The 20,034-nt window shown below is 29.5% G+C and overlaps 3 protein-coding genes across 4 annotated transcripts; 2 read left to right on the top strand and 1 right to left on the bottom strand.

Moving 5' to 3' along the window:
- The first annotated feature begins 127 nt into the window (after positions 1-127).
- Positions 128-9,740, top strand: LOC148279207 (solute carrier family 25 protein Shawn-like). 2 transcript variants are annotated; one of them, XR_015822948.1, is made up of 10 exons: positions 128-563; positions 659-819; positions 1,074-1,236; positions 1,779-1,901; positions 3,348-3,446; positions 3,618-3,724; positions 4,834-4,915; positions 5,644-5,848; positions 7,443-7,529; positions 8,845-8,980. XR_015822948.1 is itself a non-coding variant. In XM_088230317.1 (9 exons), the coding sequence occupies exons 1-9, from the start codon at positions 458-460 to the stop codon at positions 8,876-8,878; spliced, it is 1,080 nt and encodes a 359-aa protein (XP_088086443.1). In that variant the 5' UTR covers positions 128-457; the 3' UTR covers positions 8,879-9,740. The 2 variants fall into 2 exon arrangements, 1 of the variants encoding a protein (XP_088086443.1); XM_088230317.1 differs by lacking the exon at positions 7,443-7,529 and having other exon boundaries at positions 8,845-9,740.
- A 2,924-nt stretch (positions 9,741-12,664) lies between these two features.
- On the bottom strand, positions 12,665-13,624 carry LOC148279206 (U6 snRNA-associated Sm-like protein LSm8). The gene has a single exon (XM_088230312.1). It carries the CDS (start codon positions 13,207-13,209, stop codon positions 12,919-12,921), a length of 291 nt encoding a protein of 96 aa, XP_088086438.1. The 5' UTR covers positions 13,210-13,624; the 3' UTR covers positions 12,665-12,918.
- A 3,449-nt stretch (positions 13,625-17,073) lies between these two features.
- Positions 17,074-19,887, top strand: LOC148279205 (uncharacterized). The gene is made up of 5 exons (XM_088230319.1): positions 17,074-17,274; positions 17,354-17,431; positions 17,553-17,645; positions 18,581-18,683; positions 19,635-19,887. Exons 1-5 carry the CDS (start codon positions 17,166-17,168, stop codon positions 19,684-19,686), a joined length of 435 nt encoding a protein of 144 aa, XP_088086445.1. The 5' UTR covers positions 17,074-17,165; the 3' UTR covers positions 19,687-19,887.
- The last annotated feature ends 147 nt before the right edge of the window (positions 19,888-20,034 follow it).

Raw genomic sequence — 20,034 nt, 5'->3', positions numbered from 1 at the left:
CAAATAATGGCCAAATCAGTTTTTTATAAAACGGTGAATCGGTACGAGTAAATAAAATTCCCCATGAAAACGCGGCCAGAGACAATTTTTACGTAATAAGCTATAACCTATGGTTAAAACTCTAGTTAAAATGAACAGATTAATGTCTTATCAAGAGTATAATTTGTGGTCTTATCTTGTCTATTATCTATCATTCAGAACGTTGTCAAAGAAATGTCAGTTTCAGTCAAACGAATCAAAACAGTCGGGGTTTTCGCTAGTTGGTCGTTGGTCTTTCTGAGCAAGTTTATTAAGTCTTAGCATAATTCTAATTTAGTGACCATCCAAAATAAAATAATATATTACGTATTATTCACCGATAGTTGTGATAATCTTAAATCGTAAAATGAACGATTTGCGGTGAATTATTTTTCAATAAAGTACACCCCGCTCGTTAATTGCACAATATTTATACAAGATGTCCCACTCTCGTAATATGGATGTTGATGACCCGAGATTTCGTATTAGACCCGTACAACAAATGACATCGGCATGCTCGGGAGCATTGTTAACCTCACTCTTTAGTAAGTATACAATAATTTTCCGATCTAATCAGATGATGCCCCCTGTTTCTTTCCATCAGGAGATGAATTTAACTGCAGTTTTTGACGATTTACAGTGACTCCTTTAGATGTAATAAAAATACGCATGCAAACGCAGCAAAAGAAAATGTTATCAAATAAATGCTACTTGTATTGCAATGGTTTAATGGATCATCTTTGTCCCTGTAGTCCTGGAGGATCTCCCGTGCAAGGAAAAGTAATTTATAAGGGCACTCTTGTAAGTATACATTATCATATTTCTAAAAATCTGATGACACTAAATGAACATAATTATTCAATCATCGTTTGATAACTGCTGTAATTATTAACATGACTACTGTACGGTGGACTACTGATGGTTTTTAAAAAATTAAAACCTTTTCACTGACTTTATTTTTACCAAATTAAACTATTAGTATGTTAATCTTTATTTTGATGAATTTGAACATAAAAAATATTAAATGTTTTCTCACTTAGCAGTTTGTGTTTAAGGATGCCTTGTTTAAGATTACTCAGATGGAAGGATTTACGTCATTGTGGTCTGGTTTGAGTCCAACATTACTTCTAGCTGTTCCCAGTACAGTCATTTACTTTGTTTTTTATGAACAAATGAGAGTAAGGTTAAAAGATCACTACACAGAAATCACTGGAATTCGTAAGTATTTTTTTAGATTATCACTTTTGTTTATGAATCCTCCTTATTATATTCCAAAGCGTTATATAACAGAAGAGGCCATGATGAATTGCAACACAGAACTCCCAAGCTTGAGGAAAATCACATTTCAGTATAGTAATATCACCAGGAATCAGCTTGGAACCTGAAAGTGTTTTAGACACTACACCGTGGGGGGTGGACTGCCTATGTTACTTAAATTTTTAAGAATCAGTTTTTAATAGATTTGTTAGATGGCTGTATTTTGAGATTTTCTAAATTTTACCGCGCACATTTCAATATAAATGTTTAAATAAAAAAATTACTATTTTATTTCGAAATGGTGTTAATAAAATCCATGTAAAACGGGAATTCTGTGTACGTAGGTTTTTAAGTTACTTAACACTGTTATTTACATTACAAAATATGCTATTCTCAATATTTGGACAGTGCTACATTGGATATATGGATTTTTTTTACATAGAAGCACTAAATAATGCTTCAGTATTGTTTTTTTTAATAATTCACATACAATTTGTTTTTAGAAAGTCAGCCCATGTGGATACCTCTAATATCTGGTAGTGTAGCCAGAACGACTGCTGTTACTATAGTTTCTCCCATTGAACTAATTAGAACAAAAATGCAATCTCAACGGAAAACGTTTAGTGGTGAGTAATCTTTCATTTTGTTTTGAATCAGGTATCATCAATTTGTCAATAACGCAACCAAATAAAGCTGTTAACTATATAATATACATATACATACTGAGATGCACACAAAAATAGATGGAAGACATAATTTTTTTTCTGTTTCAAAATGTGAAAATGAAGCCATTTTACATTAATTTGTCAAAATATTGTTTTATTAAAAAGTTTATTTATTATGTAATCAAATTGAATATTTTAAGAGTTATCTTAGTATTAAACCTGTAACATTAGTTGATGAATTTGTAATGTATTTTTTTAAAGTTTATTAATTCACTTTTCATTCATAAGACTTTCTCTGATGACAGTCTAGCTACATACATAATTTTTTATTTTTAACGAAAACTATTACCATCGCACGAAATGATGCAATAGGCGCAGTATCCCTAATATCTCACATTACAACAACAGCAAACCATCACGCCGTTTCCCCGTAGGATAGGTAGATAGAACGCCACATCACTCTATCTTTGCATACAGGTAGATATAGATATAGATATGGATATGTTAATAAATAATGTTTTTAATAAAACGCTTTGTGCCTATGTACACACTTCTGTTTAAAATTTTGGTACTCCGGTTCTGTATTTATTTATTTTTTATCTTAAAATTGCGTTATCATTCACTTATTTTTTGCTTTTTTTTTACATATTCTAAATATTTTTTGAAAGCATAAATTACATGTACTTTTTTTCGCTCCCTATATTTAAGTTAGTAGTAATTATTATTATACAACCATGTAGGACTATCATATGATTAATTGTAAAGGATCTTTACCGACAAGCCATATTCATTGGCTTGGTGAGTCCTGTAAAAAAAAAATAATTTAAAAAATGTTTTGAAATAACTAAAATGTAATATTGTATGTAAATTATAAATAAAAAAAATAAAAAGATCTCCCTTCCTCTACATTCATACATCTTTTCATGCACGCGCGCCGATTATTCCGACTTTTTACATGTCCATCTTTAAGTATTTGTTGGATTTGGTCGTGCCATGTCTTTCTCGGTCTTCCTCTATTTCTATTTATTTTAAAGTGATTTAATATTTTAAATCACTAGAACGCTAAATCAATGAGAATTCTGAGCTTGTTTCATTGCAAAGAGATGGCATTTTTTTATAGGGCATATTTATTTATTTATTACTAAGCAGGGCGTCAGGCAGCCCGGTACCATTTGATCCACGAACCGGTACCGGTTTGCGGCCTGGGGGTTGGGGACCACTGATCTAAATGATCAACTATTTGTATCCAATGAAATGGCTTGAAATATCAACAAGTTTTTATAGCTGCTCTCTGTATACTTTGAAAGTATTTGAAAACAGAAATAAATACAGTGACGAAAATATAAATAAATAAAAAATTTAAAATAATTTGATTAATTAATATAATATTTGGGTTATATTTTATAGAAACACGTTCAGCTGTAAAAGAATTGATAAAAGTTAGAGGATTAAATGGACTTTGGCGGGGTTTAGGACCAACACTTATGCGAGACGTACCCTTTTCAGGTAATTTATTAAATTATTCAAAATAATCTTAATCTGTTGCAGGCATAGTGATCTTGATATTATAACATGTCAATAATTATTATAAGTTACATACTTATTTATATGGTGATAGTGAAAAATATATTTTCAATGTTCCTTTTTCAATGTTCTTTTTACTATTATGTTTTTCAGGTGTCTATTGGACCAATTTTGAAACTTTAAAGAAGCATTTTGGGCAGCCAAATCCCAGTGACAACACCTTTGCATTTAATTTTATGGCAGGAGGTATTTCTGGCTGTGTAAGTACTCCTTTTTTTATCTATTCAAACGATAACATTTTTTTTGTTGTGTCAACATTCTTAGTTTTGTAAATATGGAATATGAAAGAAGCATTTAAAATGTATTCATTCATCCTAAATTAACATGAGAATAATAATAATAATAATAATAATCATGATTTATTAACAAAAATAACAATTTCTTTATCTACTACATTACACACTTAGGTAATAGATTTCTCTGGATCATGTCTAGTCTGCCTAACTAGGTACAACCTATTTTAAAGCAGACATTTTTATGCAAAACAAACAATAAGATTACTACCTACTAGTTAATTTATTATACAGTTATAAAATATTAATTTATACCATTTATTATTTAAGAATGTTTTTGAGTGAATTTTCTGATTTTTCTCTACCTAATCCCAGTAACCAATTTTTTACAAATTTATTTGATTGAACAGGTGATTATTTTAGATTATGTAACCGGTAACTCATAAGTCACATTACTGTGTGTATTTCTAGAGAAATGGTTTTAAATTTATTTATTTTTTGTAATAAAAATATAATATCATTCCAAAGGTATTGTACATTTATTAATAGCGAGAAAATCCTTTGAAAAATTAAAAGTATAATTGCCTTTTAAGAGTATCCTAGGGGTTTAGGATAGTTAAGATGCATGATCTTGAGTGTTTGGTGTTTAGGATAAACGGAAATTATTTAATAACTTAAAAAGTATTGTATTTTTGGCATTTAAGATTATAAAAAAAGGAAGGGAATTTCACAGAGAATCATATACTGTAAAAAAAAACATTTCAAAAAATTTGCATCTAGGATAGTTCAGAATTGAATAGGCATTATATCAATTCATGATCTCCAAAACATTGTAACCGACAAACACTATTTTACAGGAGAACACTTCTTCCTCTCAATAAACAAGGAATACATTTTAAGAATCAAACTCTGTTTCAACTGTTTATTTCATTGATATTAAAAAATAACATATTCAAAACAAAACTTGGTTCTTAAAGTATATTCCATAATAATTAAGAAGAAAAAAAATTCTCTCAAAAAATATCGAATACGATGTTTTGGCGGTTTGATGTGTTCCAAATATTTTTTTCTTTTAGTTAGCCGCTGTCATCACTTTGCCATTTGATGTTGTGAAAACCCACCAACAAATAGAATTAGGAGAAAAAGAAATATACTCAAGTAAGTCTGTAAATAGTGTTCAAAAGGGTATCTGTATTGTAACTACCAATGATCAATGACTATTATCATCGAAATATTTTTTTTAAAATGCTGTTTTATTGTCATCTGAGTTGAGATGATGATTAATTATGAGTAAGAATGACATAGACGTTTCTTAGAAGGTTTCAAATTTACAATGAAAGGAATAAAAGCATTAGATTTTAATTCAATTGAAATTGCGGTTTATATCTTTCTTTTTTAAAAATATCATTAAAAAAAAATAAACCGGTAGGACTCTTGATTTTTAAGTGTTTTATATATATCTGTGAAAAAAAACATAATAAAATAGAACTAGCAAAATGTCCATATGTTAATGTCGATATTAGTCTTCAAAAGGAAATAAAAGGTGAATAAGAGAGGAAAGTTTAAAGAAGACGTAGGAAATATTGATTCAGATGTGATATAAATAAAGTTGCTGTAGAAGCATTATTTTTGACAGTGGGTGGGAGATGATTCCACAGTCGAGCCAATACATGGACTGTATGTAAGCCTAAAAAGAAAGAGAAATTATAGATGATAATTAATATGATGATGATAATAAATAAAGGGTTCTTTGAGAATGTGAAAATTGAATTCTCAATTAATATTTGGATATTTCTTAATCAAAATCCGTATTTTAATCAAAATACTCCGCTAAATATCTAAATCTATTTTGTCTCCAATATGTGTTTTCATTTTGCAATTTTTAGTTGACCCCAAGTACAAGCCGAAGGGACTGATAGAGATGCTGAAGAATATTTACAGCAATCACGGTATCAACGGGCTATTCACAGGACTCGTCCCTAGAATATGTAAAGTTGCCCCCGCGTGTGCCATCATGATAGCTTCTTTCGAATATGGAAAGAAATTCTTCCAAAAATATAACATGGAGATGTACATTACTAGTGAAAACAAGTAAGTACTCTTTTATCTATTATTGCCTGTGCTGTGCCTATTTCGTATTGGCTTATATTGTTTGAATGTCTTTAGATATAAATAATTGATACTCAATTATAGTGAGCATACAATCCCGTAAACCTATGCAACCTTTTTTCATTATTCAATTAATCTACTAGAACCGTTTCTAAATTTCTTAGTGCTCCGACCAGTTTTATCCTTACTTTGAAATACAGTAAAACTCAAATTGTCCGGATTAATGAGTGCCAGATTTCATTGCTTTTAAAATAATACAGCAAATTGGAATTACATGAAAAACTGCCAAGTTAATTACGCAATTAAATTAAAATTAAAAACTTCTCCTTTATTTTTTATTTTCTGATAACGTCCTAGATATTTGACTCTCCAGGTGACTAGAGTTCTGATAAACGGAGTTTTACTGTGTGTTCATATTTGAGAGGCAGTCTTCTGAAAATATTTGAAGTTCTTCCTTTTTCAAATAACACTGTGTTCAATCTATTCCTTTTTTATTTAATCTTGACTAATATATTATTTAGTTTAGTTTTCATTCAGTTTCTGAGTAACTTTACACGTTTTAATTTATTATTAACAATATCCTGAGTTGGCATTATTAAAGAAAAAAAGAAAAATTAGTTTTGATAGGTAACTATTTAAGCACTAGAAACTTACTATAATGCAAATGCGTGCAGTTAATATTCAAATAGAACAGGCAAAATCTTGCAGTTTGCTAGTAGGTACTTAAAATGTATAATAAAAATATATTTACTGCTACTTATGTAATTTTATACACTTCATTATATTTTTATTTTATTTTATTATTCTTGTTTTTCATTCAACAAAAGTATAATGAATATTCATCTGAATTATCACAACAAACCTATGCTGTGTATTTACAAATTGACGTATATTTTTTATGAATATGCATTTATTTCCTAATCTCACATGATAATAAAGGTTTTTTCAATGCAACGAATATTTATTTGTTGGTTGCAATTTTATATATCGCTGCTTAAATTCAAAAGGGCCACAAATTGAAATTTGTCTTTTTTTAGTAGAGCCTATCAAAGTTTTTAACATGAGATTTTTTTTTTTTATTGATTATTTTACTTTTTATATTTATGTTTTTAATATGATTAGATGTGTTTTTTATAGCTGTATCTATCTAATTATGGAGTTTTATGCTACTACCACTTAGAAAAATAAAACATCACATGCTTGGTCACACACTGACAAGATGGCAGTTTTGCTCTAAAGTTAGCCAACAAAATTCTAAATGTAAAAAGTGCTGTTGTCCTATGTAATGTATACTTCAAAATCCATGGGAGTCTTACAGAAAAGATGACCAATTTAAGTCTCATTATTTCAGTTTTAATTTTTGGCCTTTTTGAATTTAAGCAGCGATATATTAAGAAAAATGTTTTTAAAAAATTGTAACCATCTATTTATCTCTTATATCACAATAAATTTATAAATAAATTAACTTTGGTAACTGTTCTATCACCATACGCGATTACATTTAGAAAGTTTGTAAATGTATGTAGAATTGAATTCAACGTACAGAATAACTAATAATCATTAAATTTGTTTATAGTAAGTAATTAGATGACTACAAAAATAACTACCAACTTCAGGAATTGAATGCATGTCCTATTGTATTGGGTCTATAATATTTTAAGAGGTAATCACACTTATAAAGTACTTAATCTTGTCCACACATTGTTTTTCCGCCATTGTAAATATTAAACTGATATTTTACTTTAAATAATATTTCTTTCTTTCTTTCACAACACTCAATACACTTGATATATTTATTATACATATATAACCCTTTCGCTCCCGAGATATTTTTCAAAATTCTTTTTACTCTCTCACCATCTCTCCACTTCGGATACTGGAGCTATCGTATAAAAAATATGTTATTTCCTAAGTGGATAATAATATGAACAATCATTGTGGCCAGGATCTAACAGAATATGGAAGGCAATTTGAATTTTTGTTTGTACCCACACAAACGTGTTGTCCAGGAGCGAAAGGGATGTTATTATTTCACATATTATTGATACAATTTACAGTAAAAGGTAAGTACATTTTACATAATATATATATTTATATTTTTTGCACAGAACAATGTAAATGGGTATGTACCAGCTGTCAGTGATATAAATATTGATAAAAATGTTCGCACAAATTCGCGAATTATTTATAAATATTTATTGCTATTACTTATTGCGGACTCATTGCTAAAAGCAATATCTTTCAGCCAATTAAAAAACAGGCCGGTCAAAAGGAGAGTTGGTCAAAAAATTGTACTAAAAAACAAAATATAAGTATATCAAGACACAATACATGTCTTTTAATGGGGGGATAAGGCTTGTACATATAAACTAAATTAAAGTACATTACATCATACATATTAAGGATCAGGAATGTGGAATCAGGTGTTTTGGAATCATGGAGTTTTGGAAGGAGAGAGAAAGGGGGACCAGGAAAGAAAAGAAATAAAAAAAATAGTTTAAAAAGGCATGTTAGGGTGTTCTAAGGATATATAGTAATATTTAAGGCTATTTTTTAATGTGGCCAGAGAAGGTACATTTTTTTGTATGAAGGGGTAGCTCATTCAAAAGTCTAGCACCTTGAACAGAAATGGAATTGCTGAAAAATGATGTACTATGTTGAGGAATGGAAAGTGTCCTTCTTGAGAAGAACGAAAAACCATGATCAGACAGATAAATGAAATTTTCAACAAGATACTTTGTGCGCAAGGGTTGCGAAGAATATTACCAAGAAGTGAGAGAGATTGAAAGTTTATGCGCTGACCTAAATGAAGCCACTTAAGTTCGGAGCGAAAGGGTGATACATGAAAGAGTGATACACTTATTCTAATAATAAAATTAACAATACCTTAAAAAATATATTTACACAATTTTTTTAATAGATTACGGCGGTAAAATATTATATATCTCTTTTGTAATTATTTTTGTTTCCTTTTTCAGAATTCCACGATACAATTTAGCCTATGGAAACTAACAAACAGCAGCCAAACCAATAAATAGCTTTATAATTTATATGCATAATTCCCTAATTAAAATAACTAAGGTACAAAATATACATTTTATATCTCATCATCCCAGATCTTTAAGTAAGTGCGGGGTCATTTTTCCTAAGATATTGCTATCAGTTTTGTAAATGGCTTCTATCTGATGAATAGAAACTGTGGATTAATAGATTTGAAAGGAACTGTTAAAATATTTGTGGACAGAAATTTTTGTTTGGTCTGTATTTTAAAAAAATACATTGAGCTAAGTATCGCATCATAACTAAGACATGCAGATTTTGACATATTGCCTTTCAATAATCATTAATCGGAAATTGTCTAATTTGCATAAATTTATGTAACTACATAAAATAAATACCAGAAGAAGCTTTAAAAATAATAATATTACTCACAACTTATGGCACAGTAAGAGCTGTTAAATAAGCCACAATATAACATGATAATAGCTAGAAAAATATCTGATAATTATCAGATAAAGTTTAAAAATAAATTGATTAATGTATATGTACGTTTTTTTAAATAAAAACATACGTATTTATAAACAATGGCTAACGGTCAATAAGTCAACTTATAATCATTTAAATATTCGTGATTTGGGAGAAGGTAAAAATCTCATAGATTGCTTTAATATCAAAATGATTTGCCGACAGCTGTAAAGAAGAGCCATAAAATTCAATAATTTGAAAACGGATTAAAAATAATTTTGGCCATTAATTAGAATTTTAAATGTATGCCCGTGAATACTGTAAGGATTTGTTAACTAAATTTTTATATTAAATTATTTTAAAAGTGTTACCATTGCAAAGTTTGTGTAATTATAAATGCATTTTTATGTACCAAAGTTTTTAAATTATTTTTTTAAACCATTCTGTCAATATTTTAAAAAGCATCATATTGATATCAAACAAACATGAAATTCTGATTCAAAGCATTATTAATTAGATTCAGTTTTATCTATTTTTAAACTAAACTAACTTACCTGTAAAGACATATGAAAATACTTCATGTGTATCATATTAACAATTTGAAAATTGATTCTTATATAATGAGGAACTTCAGCGCTACGGAAAATTGGATATAAAAAATGTTTTCTTACATGCAATAAAAATTAGGGCTTTTAATTGTCCGGTAAAGTTTCTCAAAAATATATGAAAAAATCTATTAAAATATGTTTAAATAAAAATGAACTACTTTAAAATCATCACAAGTTCTAGTGAACAGCTGTTTAGAATTGACAATCGATGATATATTTTTGGTTTCCGGGAAGCCATGATTAGCGTGTTTTCATACATACGGAGTTCACTTTTTAAATGTCAGGACAACTCACTGAGGACAAGTAGTGACGTCACAGGAGGAGCAATTACAAAACGTAAAAAAAATCATAGCGATCATAATACGATGCATAAAAACTTAATTTTTTTGGCTTAGTTTGCGAGTCTATTAACATATATATATATATATTTATATTTATATATATTTATATATATATATATATATTTTAAAACCACTAAACTTTCTCATTACAAAATGATTTTACTGTATGCATTCATAATTTTTTGGTTGGTCAATTTATTGTATATAAGGAATCGATTTATACATAAATATTACTTTAATGTACACGTTAATTTGTCATTATATTCTAATGTGTTGTAGAATAATCGAAAGTGGTTGTTGATTCGTTAGAAAAATCTCTGTGATGTATTGATATTAAGTTGTTAGTTTTAAACTATTGTTCTGTTAATTATGAATTAGTTTCTGCATACCAATAAACTATTTTTACTATAAAATTATTTTATTAGATTTTCCTTACTAATAAGTATTGAATCATGTTTAATCCCAGCCATTAAAAAAAATAAATGAGACAAGTGAAAGCTATTCTAAATTAAAAACACATACCAATGGAAGAACTTACAATAAAAAAACAAAATAATAGACCATTATAAAGAACATTATATGGTTTATACATAATAAATGTATAGAAGAAATGATAGAGAAGGCACAATATATAATAGATAATATTTATAATTTTTTATAGATAATATTTATAATGTTAATTATACGTCATTTAACCATTTTAGGATTTAGAACTGAGCTTTTTTTGCAAGTAAGTAACTGAATTGCTGTAATGTTTATTTTGTTATTAGAAGAAAAAACAATGATATGAAATAAAATACAATAACTTGATAGAAGAATAGAAATACCAACCAGTTTTTTGTTTATTTATTTAACATTTTATGTACATATAAGGGCGGGCATATTATTGCCTTAAGGGAATCTTCCTACCTACCCAAACCGTTCGTTTTCCAAGAAAATAAGTAGTATATGGAGATGAGGTTTTAATGACTTACAATTTATAAATAAATAAACAAAGAATTATATCTTATGTATTTTATTAAAAAACGACTACCATAATATATTATCACCGTTCAGTCACTTTTGAGTTAAATATGCCATTGACGGAAGACGTAAAATTAAATGTGGAAAGTCGCAATGTTACTAAGTTAGAAAAAAGTTGCGTAAACTGAAATTATTTTTTGTTAGTGATAAACAGTGACTCAACAAGCATAAATCACCAAAGCCAGATATAATTTATTGCAAGTATAGGCATAGTTATCATTTTTAAATAGGACAATTTTCTTCCTAAAACAACATTTCATTTGTGTTTAGGTATTTGAATAATAAAACAAAATATAAAGAAACACTAAAAATATTTCTATAAGTATGACATATTTTTGACCGTATTTTTAGATTATAATGTATCCGAATAAAAGGTTTTCAAAGGAAGTTATTAAAAAGACACGAAGGAATTATGTTGTACATATAAAACACAAATATCTGATTTTTCCTAGGTCTGCAAACTTTCAAATTGCGATTTTTCAAAATGGTGTTTTTGGGTTAGTGAGTTTTGCCTGAACGGTGACAATATATAAAAAAAAAGACAATTATGTCGCTAAAGGTTGTGTTTTCTCAGTATGCATAGGGGTCTTTTGTTTACGAACTTGTTCAGTCCATTTAATATCCAATCTTTTCCAATAGGAAAAATGGTAGCTTGTCTTGTTATCCCCGTCTCCAGTAAGCCGGCAATGAATGTGCTTAAATTGTAATATATCTCATTAGTTGGTTTCCAATTTTTTCCCTGTGCCTTCAGATTAAAATTTTAAGTATCGCACCAACCCACTCGTTCCAGTAAAATTAGGGTGGGCAGATATTTATTTATTATTTTCTTTTTTGGTTTTATTTATTTAGTTTCTACTCGCGGGTAAAAATCTTGCTAAAAGAAAGCGAGTTGAGGTTAGTCGGCCTCATAGTGTACTGCTTGTGTGTTTTCCTGTTGAGTGATACTGAAATTGTGAGGCTCGAAGGGGCGAAATTTTACAGTGCCCGAGATGCCAGTCAATCAACTGAGGGCCGAATTCTTTAGCATGTAACAGTCGGTGATAGCTGACTGTTGCCTGCTGGTAAATATAGTTATCACGGCACACACAAACCGCTTTCAAATAATGTAACACATGCTCTCCCGAGGACCGACAAACGCAAACTGAAGAACGCAGCGCCGTAACACTTTTCGTGACTATTGTTTGCAGCGCGATATCACTGCACTGCACTCTGACAGACAAACAAGTTCTTGTACACAAAATGCTCGATATCTTTTAAACTTTTTGTGAGCTATTTTATAGAAGATATCTAGAAAATGTTAGTTGATTACTGTAATTTTTAAATACACACATTATGGTGAATGGGGAAAGTAAACAATGAAGTAATTAAAAATATAAATTATTTAATATTGAACAAAATTATTTCAATTATGCTAAATGTAACGATATTATTTTTTTAATGAAAAAAAACTTTATGAAAGTTGAATACATGGATGTACATAACAATGTAGTAATGAATCACAACACAAGATATTGTTTTTTCAGTTTTGTTATAGTATTTGGCAAATCTTTTGTGATTAGAATCAGAATTCTAGTTTTCAAACACAGGCATCTTGATTATAGAGGATCCTTATACATTAGAATATAACCGCATTAAGAGGTTCAGCTTTGATACTTGCTAATACTAATCTGCTGTCCACAGACTCGTCGATTTGTCCAACAATCGCTACGTTATCCCCACGTATAATGTGGAGCCCCAAAACCACTTGTGCCACGCCAGCGGTTGAAGAATACACTCGTTCGTGCGACTCGTCGAGAATTAGGTTGATAGTTTGATCAAATCCTTTCAGAGTTCCGATAAAATTTCTACCATCAGACGTTATTATTGACACCGTGTGGTTGACGAATGATTCCAAGCCTGAAGCCATGTCGGAGTAAACTCCAGTCAACTGGGGATGATATTTAAAAGTGTATTTAGTTCAAAAGTTCCAGATATAACCAGAATTAATGACGTGCTTTCAAAAAATATTTCTTATTCTGATTTTGTTTGGTTATTTCTATCTCGAAAACGAACGTCAACGACTGACAGGTGACGCACTTCTATGACTTTACACCACAAATTATACTTTACACCTTCTATATTATTATCTATGGCTTTTATCAGTAGTGTTGGCCTATTCTAGGGATGAAACATTGGACTCCAAAACACCGATACATTGGGATGTTGATGTTTGAAGAATCAACATCGGTGTCTAAAAATATCGAAATATCTAGGTTTTTGCTGGTTTTCGGATAAAATGTTTAATCTCACACAGGCTTTTACCTAGATTATTGACGACAAAAAGAAAATGCCCATTAAAGAAAAAATATGACTGGATTTATCAGAATAAAGATTATATTTAAAAAAACAGATAAAAATGATTACGAGAAAACATCGATGCGTAAATTATAATTTAAGAAATACAATATTCAAATCATAAAAACCCCGATGTTTTTATTTGAATTTAATAAATAACCATTTTACCAAATTTGCGTATTTTTCATACTCGCTTCACTATCGAAAAGATAAGTTCAGAGCATTCGTATACGTGTAGCAATAAATAAAAGAAAACATCGATATTTATAATAGTTTTAAGATTTTCGAAATACGGGATCAATGTTTTTTTTTAAAATTAAAAACTAAAAAACATCGGGTAAAAAAATGACAATTTTTTTTCTGAACTCGAACTTTTCTGAACTTTTTGAATTCAATGCTTTATCCCATGTTTTTTGAGATATATCAATGTTTTGAAAACATCGATGTATCATATTCATCCCTAGCCTACTCCAACTTACACTCAGTGCAATATGTGATTTGTGATTGTATTTAGCATATCGAAATGGTGAATCAGGAGAAAATATAACTGGTTGTATGTTGTAAAGAAATAAGAGAACGGATGGAGAAACTTCCGATGACAACTATATACAGAAGAAACGATACTGTTGGTTGAGCCAAATATTGGATGGCTCCTGGACTAGATGTTCGCTACCAACAGTTCGTCAGAAGTTTATGTCAGATCGACGGAACGTGGTTTGACTTGGGACTAACGGGATCTATCGCCCCGTCACCGACTGAAAAGGGAAAGGAATCCGTACGTTTGCAAATTAATAAAAGCTTGTTATTCTTCTCCATGTCTAAATCTTTGTGGCAACTGAACCTATGGTAAGTCTGGCTCTGCTTGGGAGGACGCACAGTTGGTATCCGACAAAAAGGCCTGGAACCTGTTTTTGGACACAATTTTCTTTCAACAGAGAATTATAGAACAGATGATGTGTGTCATGCTCAAAGTGGGCACACGTTTTATGCAGTGATGAGACTTCTGTGAATAACTATTTATGTGAATTTTGCGAATTAATGTACCTATGTAAAAATATTTTTTTTTTTTATTAATTAAGTTATTGTTTTGTTTTTTAAAATACATTTAATCATGTTTTTTTTAACCTAGAGTGAATATACAAAATTATAAGAACGATGTATGGAATTGTATGCAAATGTCGGGTAAATCCACGGTAAATCCGTAATCCATGTAAGTAGGTAGGCAATAGGTATGCGATGTCATGTGGAAATTGGTCACATGATTTACGCAGTGGTGATACTTTTTAAAAATTTTTATTAAGGCCTACTACCAAAACTTGATAACATCGGCCAAAATCAAGTTACATTTATAAACATAAACAGAAAGGAATAACAATATAGATACAAACAAAAGACAAGAAAAATATAAGTACAAGAATAACATCAAAATATCAATTGTAATAATAAACACATATCCAAAGCAACAAAAATTTCAACATAAATTGAAATAGGCACTAACAGAAAAACCCACCAAAACCTGATAGTGCCTATTTAACAGAAAATAGAAACTTACAGTAAAATTAGAAGGAGGTTAGAACTTAATAACTAGAAAAATTACAACAAAATATCTGCGGATAATTATTTACCTATTTGAATTTTGCGATTGAATGTACCTACGTTAAAACAATAATAAAGGTTTGGTTGATAAGGTCATTGACCATTTGTAAAAATACATTTAATCATGCTTTTTTGAAACTCGAAAGAATGTATAAAATCAGACGAACGATGTACGGAATTACACGCAAGTGTCGGGTAATTATGTGTTTACTACTTTTTTCAAATTCTTTATTTTTTAGGGTTTCGTAGTAGTCACATATAAATAAGCTTTTGTCAAATAAAACTCAACTAAATTAAGAATAAATCGGTAGATAAAAGTTAACCAAATAGATTCGAATGTCGTTCAAAGTAAGGTGTACGGCATAACTCTCCTACATAGATACATATTACTCTCCTTCATCTACATATTACTTTGACTCCATTTTTCCCATGGTCTTTATTTACGAATTTCTTGCCTAGACAATCTAAAGGAAAATAATAAGACTTTCATCATACCTATGTATTATTTATGGTACGATAGGTGTTATAGATCGTAGGCGATGTGTGGGTGACCCATTTTCTCTAATAAATGCCATATTCAGCCTTACGTTACTCCATAAACAAACAATTGATGGGATGAACTCCTTTACTGGTAGTTAGTTACCGCATCGCTTTTAAGATTTCCTAGACTAAACAATAAGCCGTTTTAATCTGAATCTGTCGTAACCTTTTTGAGGGTAAAAAGAAAGCAATAAAATGACGTTTGTCTCAGCAGGAGGTTGTCAAATACATAACAACATTTACGTAAACGGAAAAATTGTACTTGTACCTACCTATGAAATAAAATCTAGCAGGGTTGCTCCAAAGTGAGAATTATTATATTTAAATGTTCAAATTAAGAAAAAATCAATTTCAGTATAATCATTTTAGATTCAGCAGTGGTTTTATTGTTGGAACAAAGCCGGTTATGCCAAAATTTATCTGTATAAATAATATCATGTCAAACAAAAAGCAGTCTTAAATTAATGCTCTTTATTTTTAGGAATCAACATTCCTACGTCATTTAAATGATAATTTATTTTCATAATGGAATATTTTCTCTCGTATATCGCACACCTAGATTAAAGCTGTAAGAACTCATTTTTTCTGATTGATATGTCCCTATATGTCAGTGTTTTTTAAGCCATGCAAATCAAAAGTAATAAAAAACTGGCATACAAGGTAGTAACCTTAAGGTAAGTATGGCGCTAACTCCCCCCCCCCCCTGAGTGATGGGGAGGGGGGTCGCGTATTCAAAAAGGTTGAAAAACACTGCTATGTGTGATAGGAGCTTACTGTTTTTTTTATGAACAGATAATACATATTAAAAAGAAAATTGTATTTAAACTTTCAAAACAAATTGTTTAAGTAAGCTATAAATGGGATTATCTAAGCAAGCTGTTTTTAACTTTCTGACTATACTAGTAATCATCATCATCATCATCATTCCCTTTCCGCAAAATATGGTGCATAGGGCACTGCATTGGTAAACCGATCGCAGAGTACCTTAATTATTTTTGTTACATGAAGGTAAGATGATCAATCTTATGCTTTAGGTGCCAGTTCAGGGACCATGAAATATTCTAGTGTAAAAACGCCTTTTTAAATAAATATATGTCGGGAATCGAACACGAGACCAAATTAATAATATTTACTTTATCTAGTGTTTATTACAATTCAATTGCTTTTTATTAGTTGAAATATTACCAATAATTCAATTTTAGTTTTTTTGTGCTGCCCCTAAAAATACTTCATGATATTCACCCATTGCAAAGGTATATAAACAAGGTTTAACAAAAAAGTTTATCCCTTACGTAAAAGAAATTTCGTTTAGCGAGTCGTTTCTTCCGAACGGCTAACGTAAAAATTATATTTCTATTTTTTAAACTACGAACTTAATAAGATAAGCTTAAAATGGCGAAAAAATCTATGAAACTATCCATGTTTTTCTACACATTTATTTTATTTGGTCTATCAGGGATTGTTATTGCCACGACAAAAGATGGATTCAATATATACAAAGGTTTTTATTTCTTTTTTTCCCGTAAAAACGTGAAGAACAAATTAATAATTTTTATTAAACTTAAATTTATTTGTTACAGATTTACTTCGAGGCAAAGGAGAGGAAGAGAGTGATGTCGCAGAATTGATTGATGATGGGAGAGGATCAAAAGTGTCGTGTAGGTTTCTTTTTTTTTTTAATGTACTGTATTTTAATAAATACATACAAAAATAGAGTGTACTATGCAAACAATTAATTATAAGTATATTGTAAATATTCTTTGATATATTTTTGTACAGATTTTTACCGAACTCCAGCACAATTGGGGATCAATCTTCGAAGTGGACAAATTCCGGCAGATTTGGGAAAGAGAACAATCAACCGATTCAAAAGTAATTATATGCTTACTTAGTAAAAACATTGATTTGTTGCAATGAAGTATAAATATAAAATATCAAACACTGAATCAACATCTCACCACCCCTCTTACATAAACTATGTTATTATTTAAACACATATAATCAGGTTTTTATTAATTTCATATTTATTTGATTAAAAAAACTCAAGCGACAGTAAACTCAAAGCAAGTTCGTATCATTTAATAAACAGTCCACAATTGTATATTAAATTATGTTATTAAATGAGTGGCTAAGGATACAACTAAAAACCAATATAAGAAGGCAAAAAAGAGGTGACCTGATAGAAACATACAAAATGATCAACAGTCATTAAAGCTGCCCAAATTTGTATCTCATGTTCAAGCTTAAACAAAATGTTCGTCGTCGAGGCCACAGTTTTAAGCTGGAGAAAACGAGATTCAATCTAAATCCACGGAAGCATTTCCTGAACAATAAGGTTGTTGATGATTGGAATAAGCTGCCACAAGAGCTGATCTCAGTGTAGTCTCAATGGGTTCAAAAATGAACTGGATTTGTTTCGGAAAAGTAAAAGTGCGCCAACAACTAACATTTGTTCAAATAGATTTAACAGTTCGCTTCAAATTAATGCAATAATAATTTAAAAAATCGTTTTAATCCTCTCGGTTTGCAGGTGTTTATATTAATTTTATATTAGAATGATTATCATATTTGGCAAGATGCACATTTGCGCACACTAATACAATGTACTGAAATAACAGGCCATTTTTTAAATAAAAAAATTAAAGAAATTAGTTATTGTATAAACATTCCACAAATTTTGTGTTTACGATGATTTCACCGTATATGTTCTCTATTCAGTGGTTTGGACTGATCCTTTAAATAACTATGAGGCAGTAAAATAAAATCGCAGTAGTATATACCAATTTGCTTTTGAATATTTTTCTCAGATTTCATGTCGGGTAAAGAGAACCAAGCCGAAGATGAAGCGCAAAAAAGGGGACCCGGATTATTAGGATGGGCTTTAGCTAATCGTCAAAATTTCGATCACGAGTAAGTATTGGACATATGTTATAAAACTCATTGTAAAAAACGGTTCAAAAATACGTATGTGTCATATAAATTTATTTGTTAAAGTTATAAATAAAACTCCTTGGTTTAGTTTTACTTTATTTTATTTGACTAACGAGTTTTATTGATAAATTTATTTATAATTTTATCAAAATCATTAACTATGGAGTTTTATCAAGAAATATTTACAAAATACATAAATATGTGCAGTTTATAAATGATATATATAGTATACATCAATACATCCAGTATATCAATTTTTTTAAAAATACGTATCTTAGTATCCTCTTTGTCTAAAAAAATTCAAAAATAGTTTTTATTACCAAATAATTTTTTTTTTAAAGAAAAATAATAGCTTTATATTTGAACCTAATTGGTAAAAAACCGATTTCTTAATAATATTTATATAATAATAAACGATCCATAATATATTACATAACAAATATTTATTGATTGAATCATAGATTATGTTGTAGAACGCTTAAATTTTATTTTAGCCATTGGAAACTCTGGAAATATTTGGAAAAATTATTGCGAATATAAATTTAATTGACTTTTTTATACCTATGCCCATTTTTCGTTAGGTACCTAGTTAATTAATATATACTCGTACGCACGAGAGATCAATAAAATAAGCTTAACTGTTGTTATTTTTTTGATAACCTGCGCGTTATTAAGCCGTTTGTTGGCTGAATTTACTTGGTAACCGTATTTCTGACCACATTACAATTTTAATTAATTAGCAAGGTTGATCTTATTTCTATCTCCATTATTTGTTCCGAATATAAATACATACGGCAATGTGGTCAAAACATCGTGTCAGTAGTAAACACAGCCAAATAACCTGAGAAATATCAAAATCAAAATACAAGCCTAAGGATAAGGTGTGCATTTTAAATTATGACTTTGAACTAATACTCTGTTCTTTTCTAGGGCACAGTCACCTTACGTTACGATGAATCGGCCACCTGTGTTTGAAGACTAAATTTATTGCAAAATAACACGAAAATATTTCAGTTTGCATGTCTGAACGCATTTGAAAATTCCCAAATAAATATCGAAAACTAATAACTATGTAGTGAATAAGAAAAATATTATATTTTTTGTTGTATTGTGTAATTAATATTGTCTTTATTGGCCTTTGTAAACAATAATATGATTAAAAAATATGAGGCTTTTGTGAAAATTGAGATTTTTTTTGTGTCACCCAGTCACCCTCTTGCTCTCGTATAACGTACTTTCAAAATGAGTGATAACCGTTAAGAGAGATGAAATCATTTAGTTAAAATTTATTAATACAAAATATATCACGTAGTACCCACATTAATGAAAT

Source organism: Micrasema longulum, unplaced genomic scaffold, assembly GCF_059751315.1.
Source record: "Micrasema longulum isolate JH-2025_06_02 unplaced genomic scaffold, ASM5975131v1 h1tg000746l, whole genome shotgun sequence".
In the NCBI taxonomy this organism is placed as follows: Eukaryota; Metazoa; Arthropoda; class Insecta; order Trichoptera; family Brachycentridae; genus Micrasema; species Micrasema longulum.
This window is presented reverse-complemented; position numbering and strand designations above follow the sequence as displayed.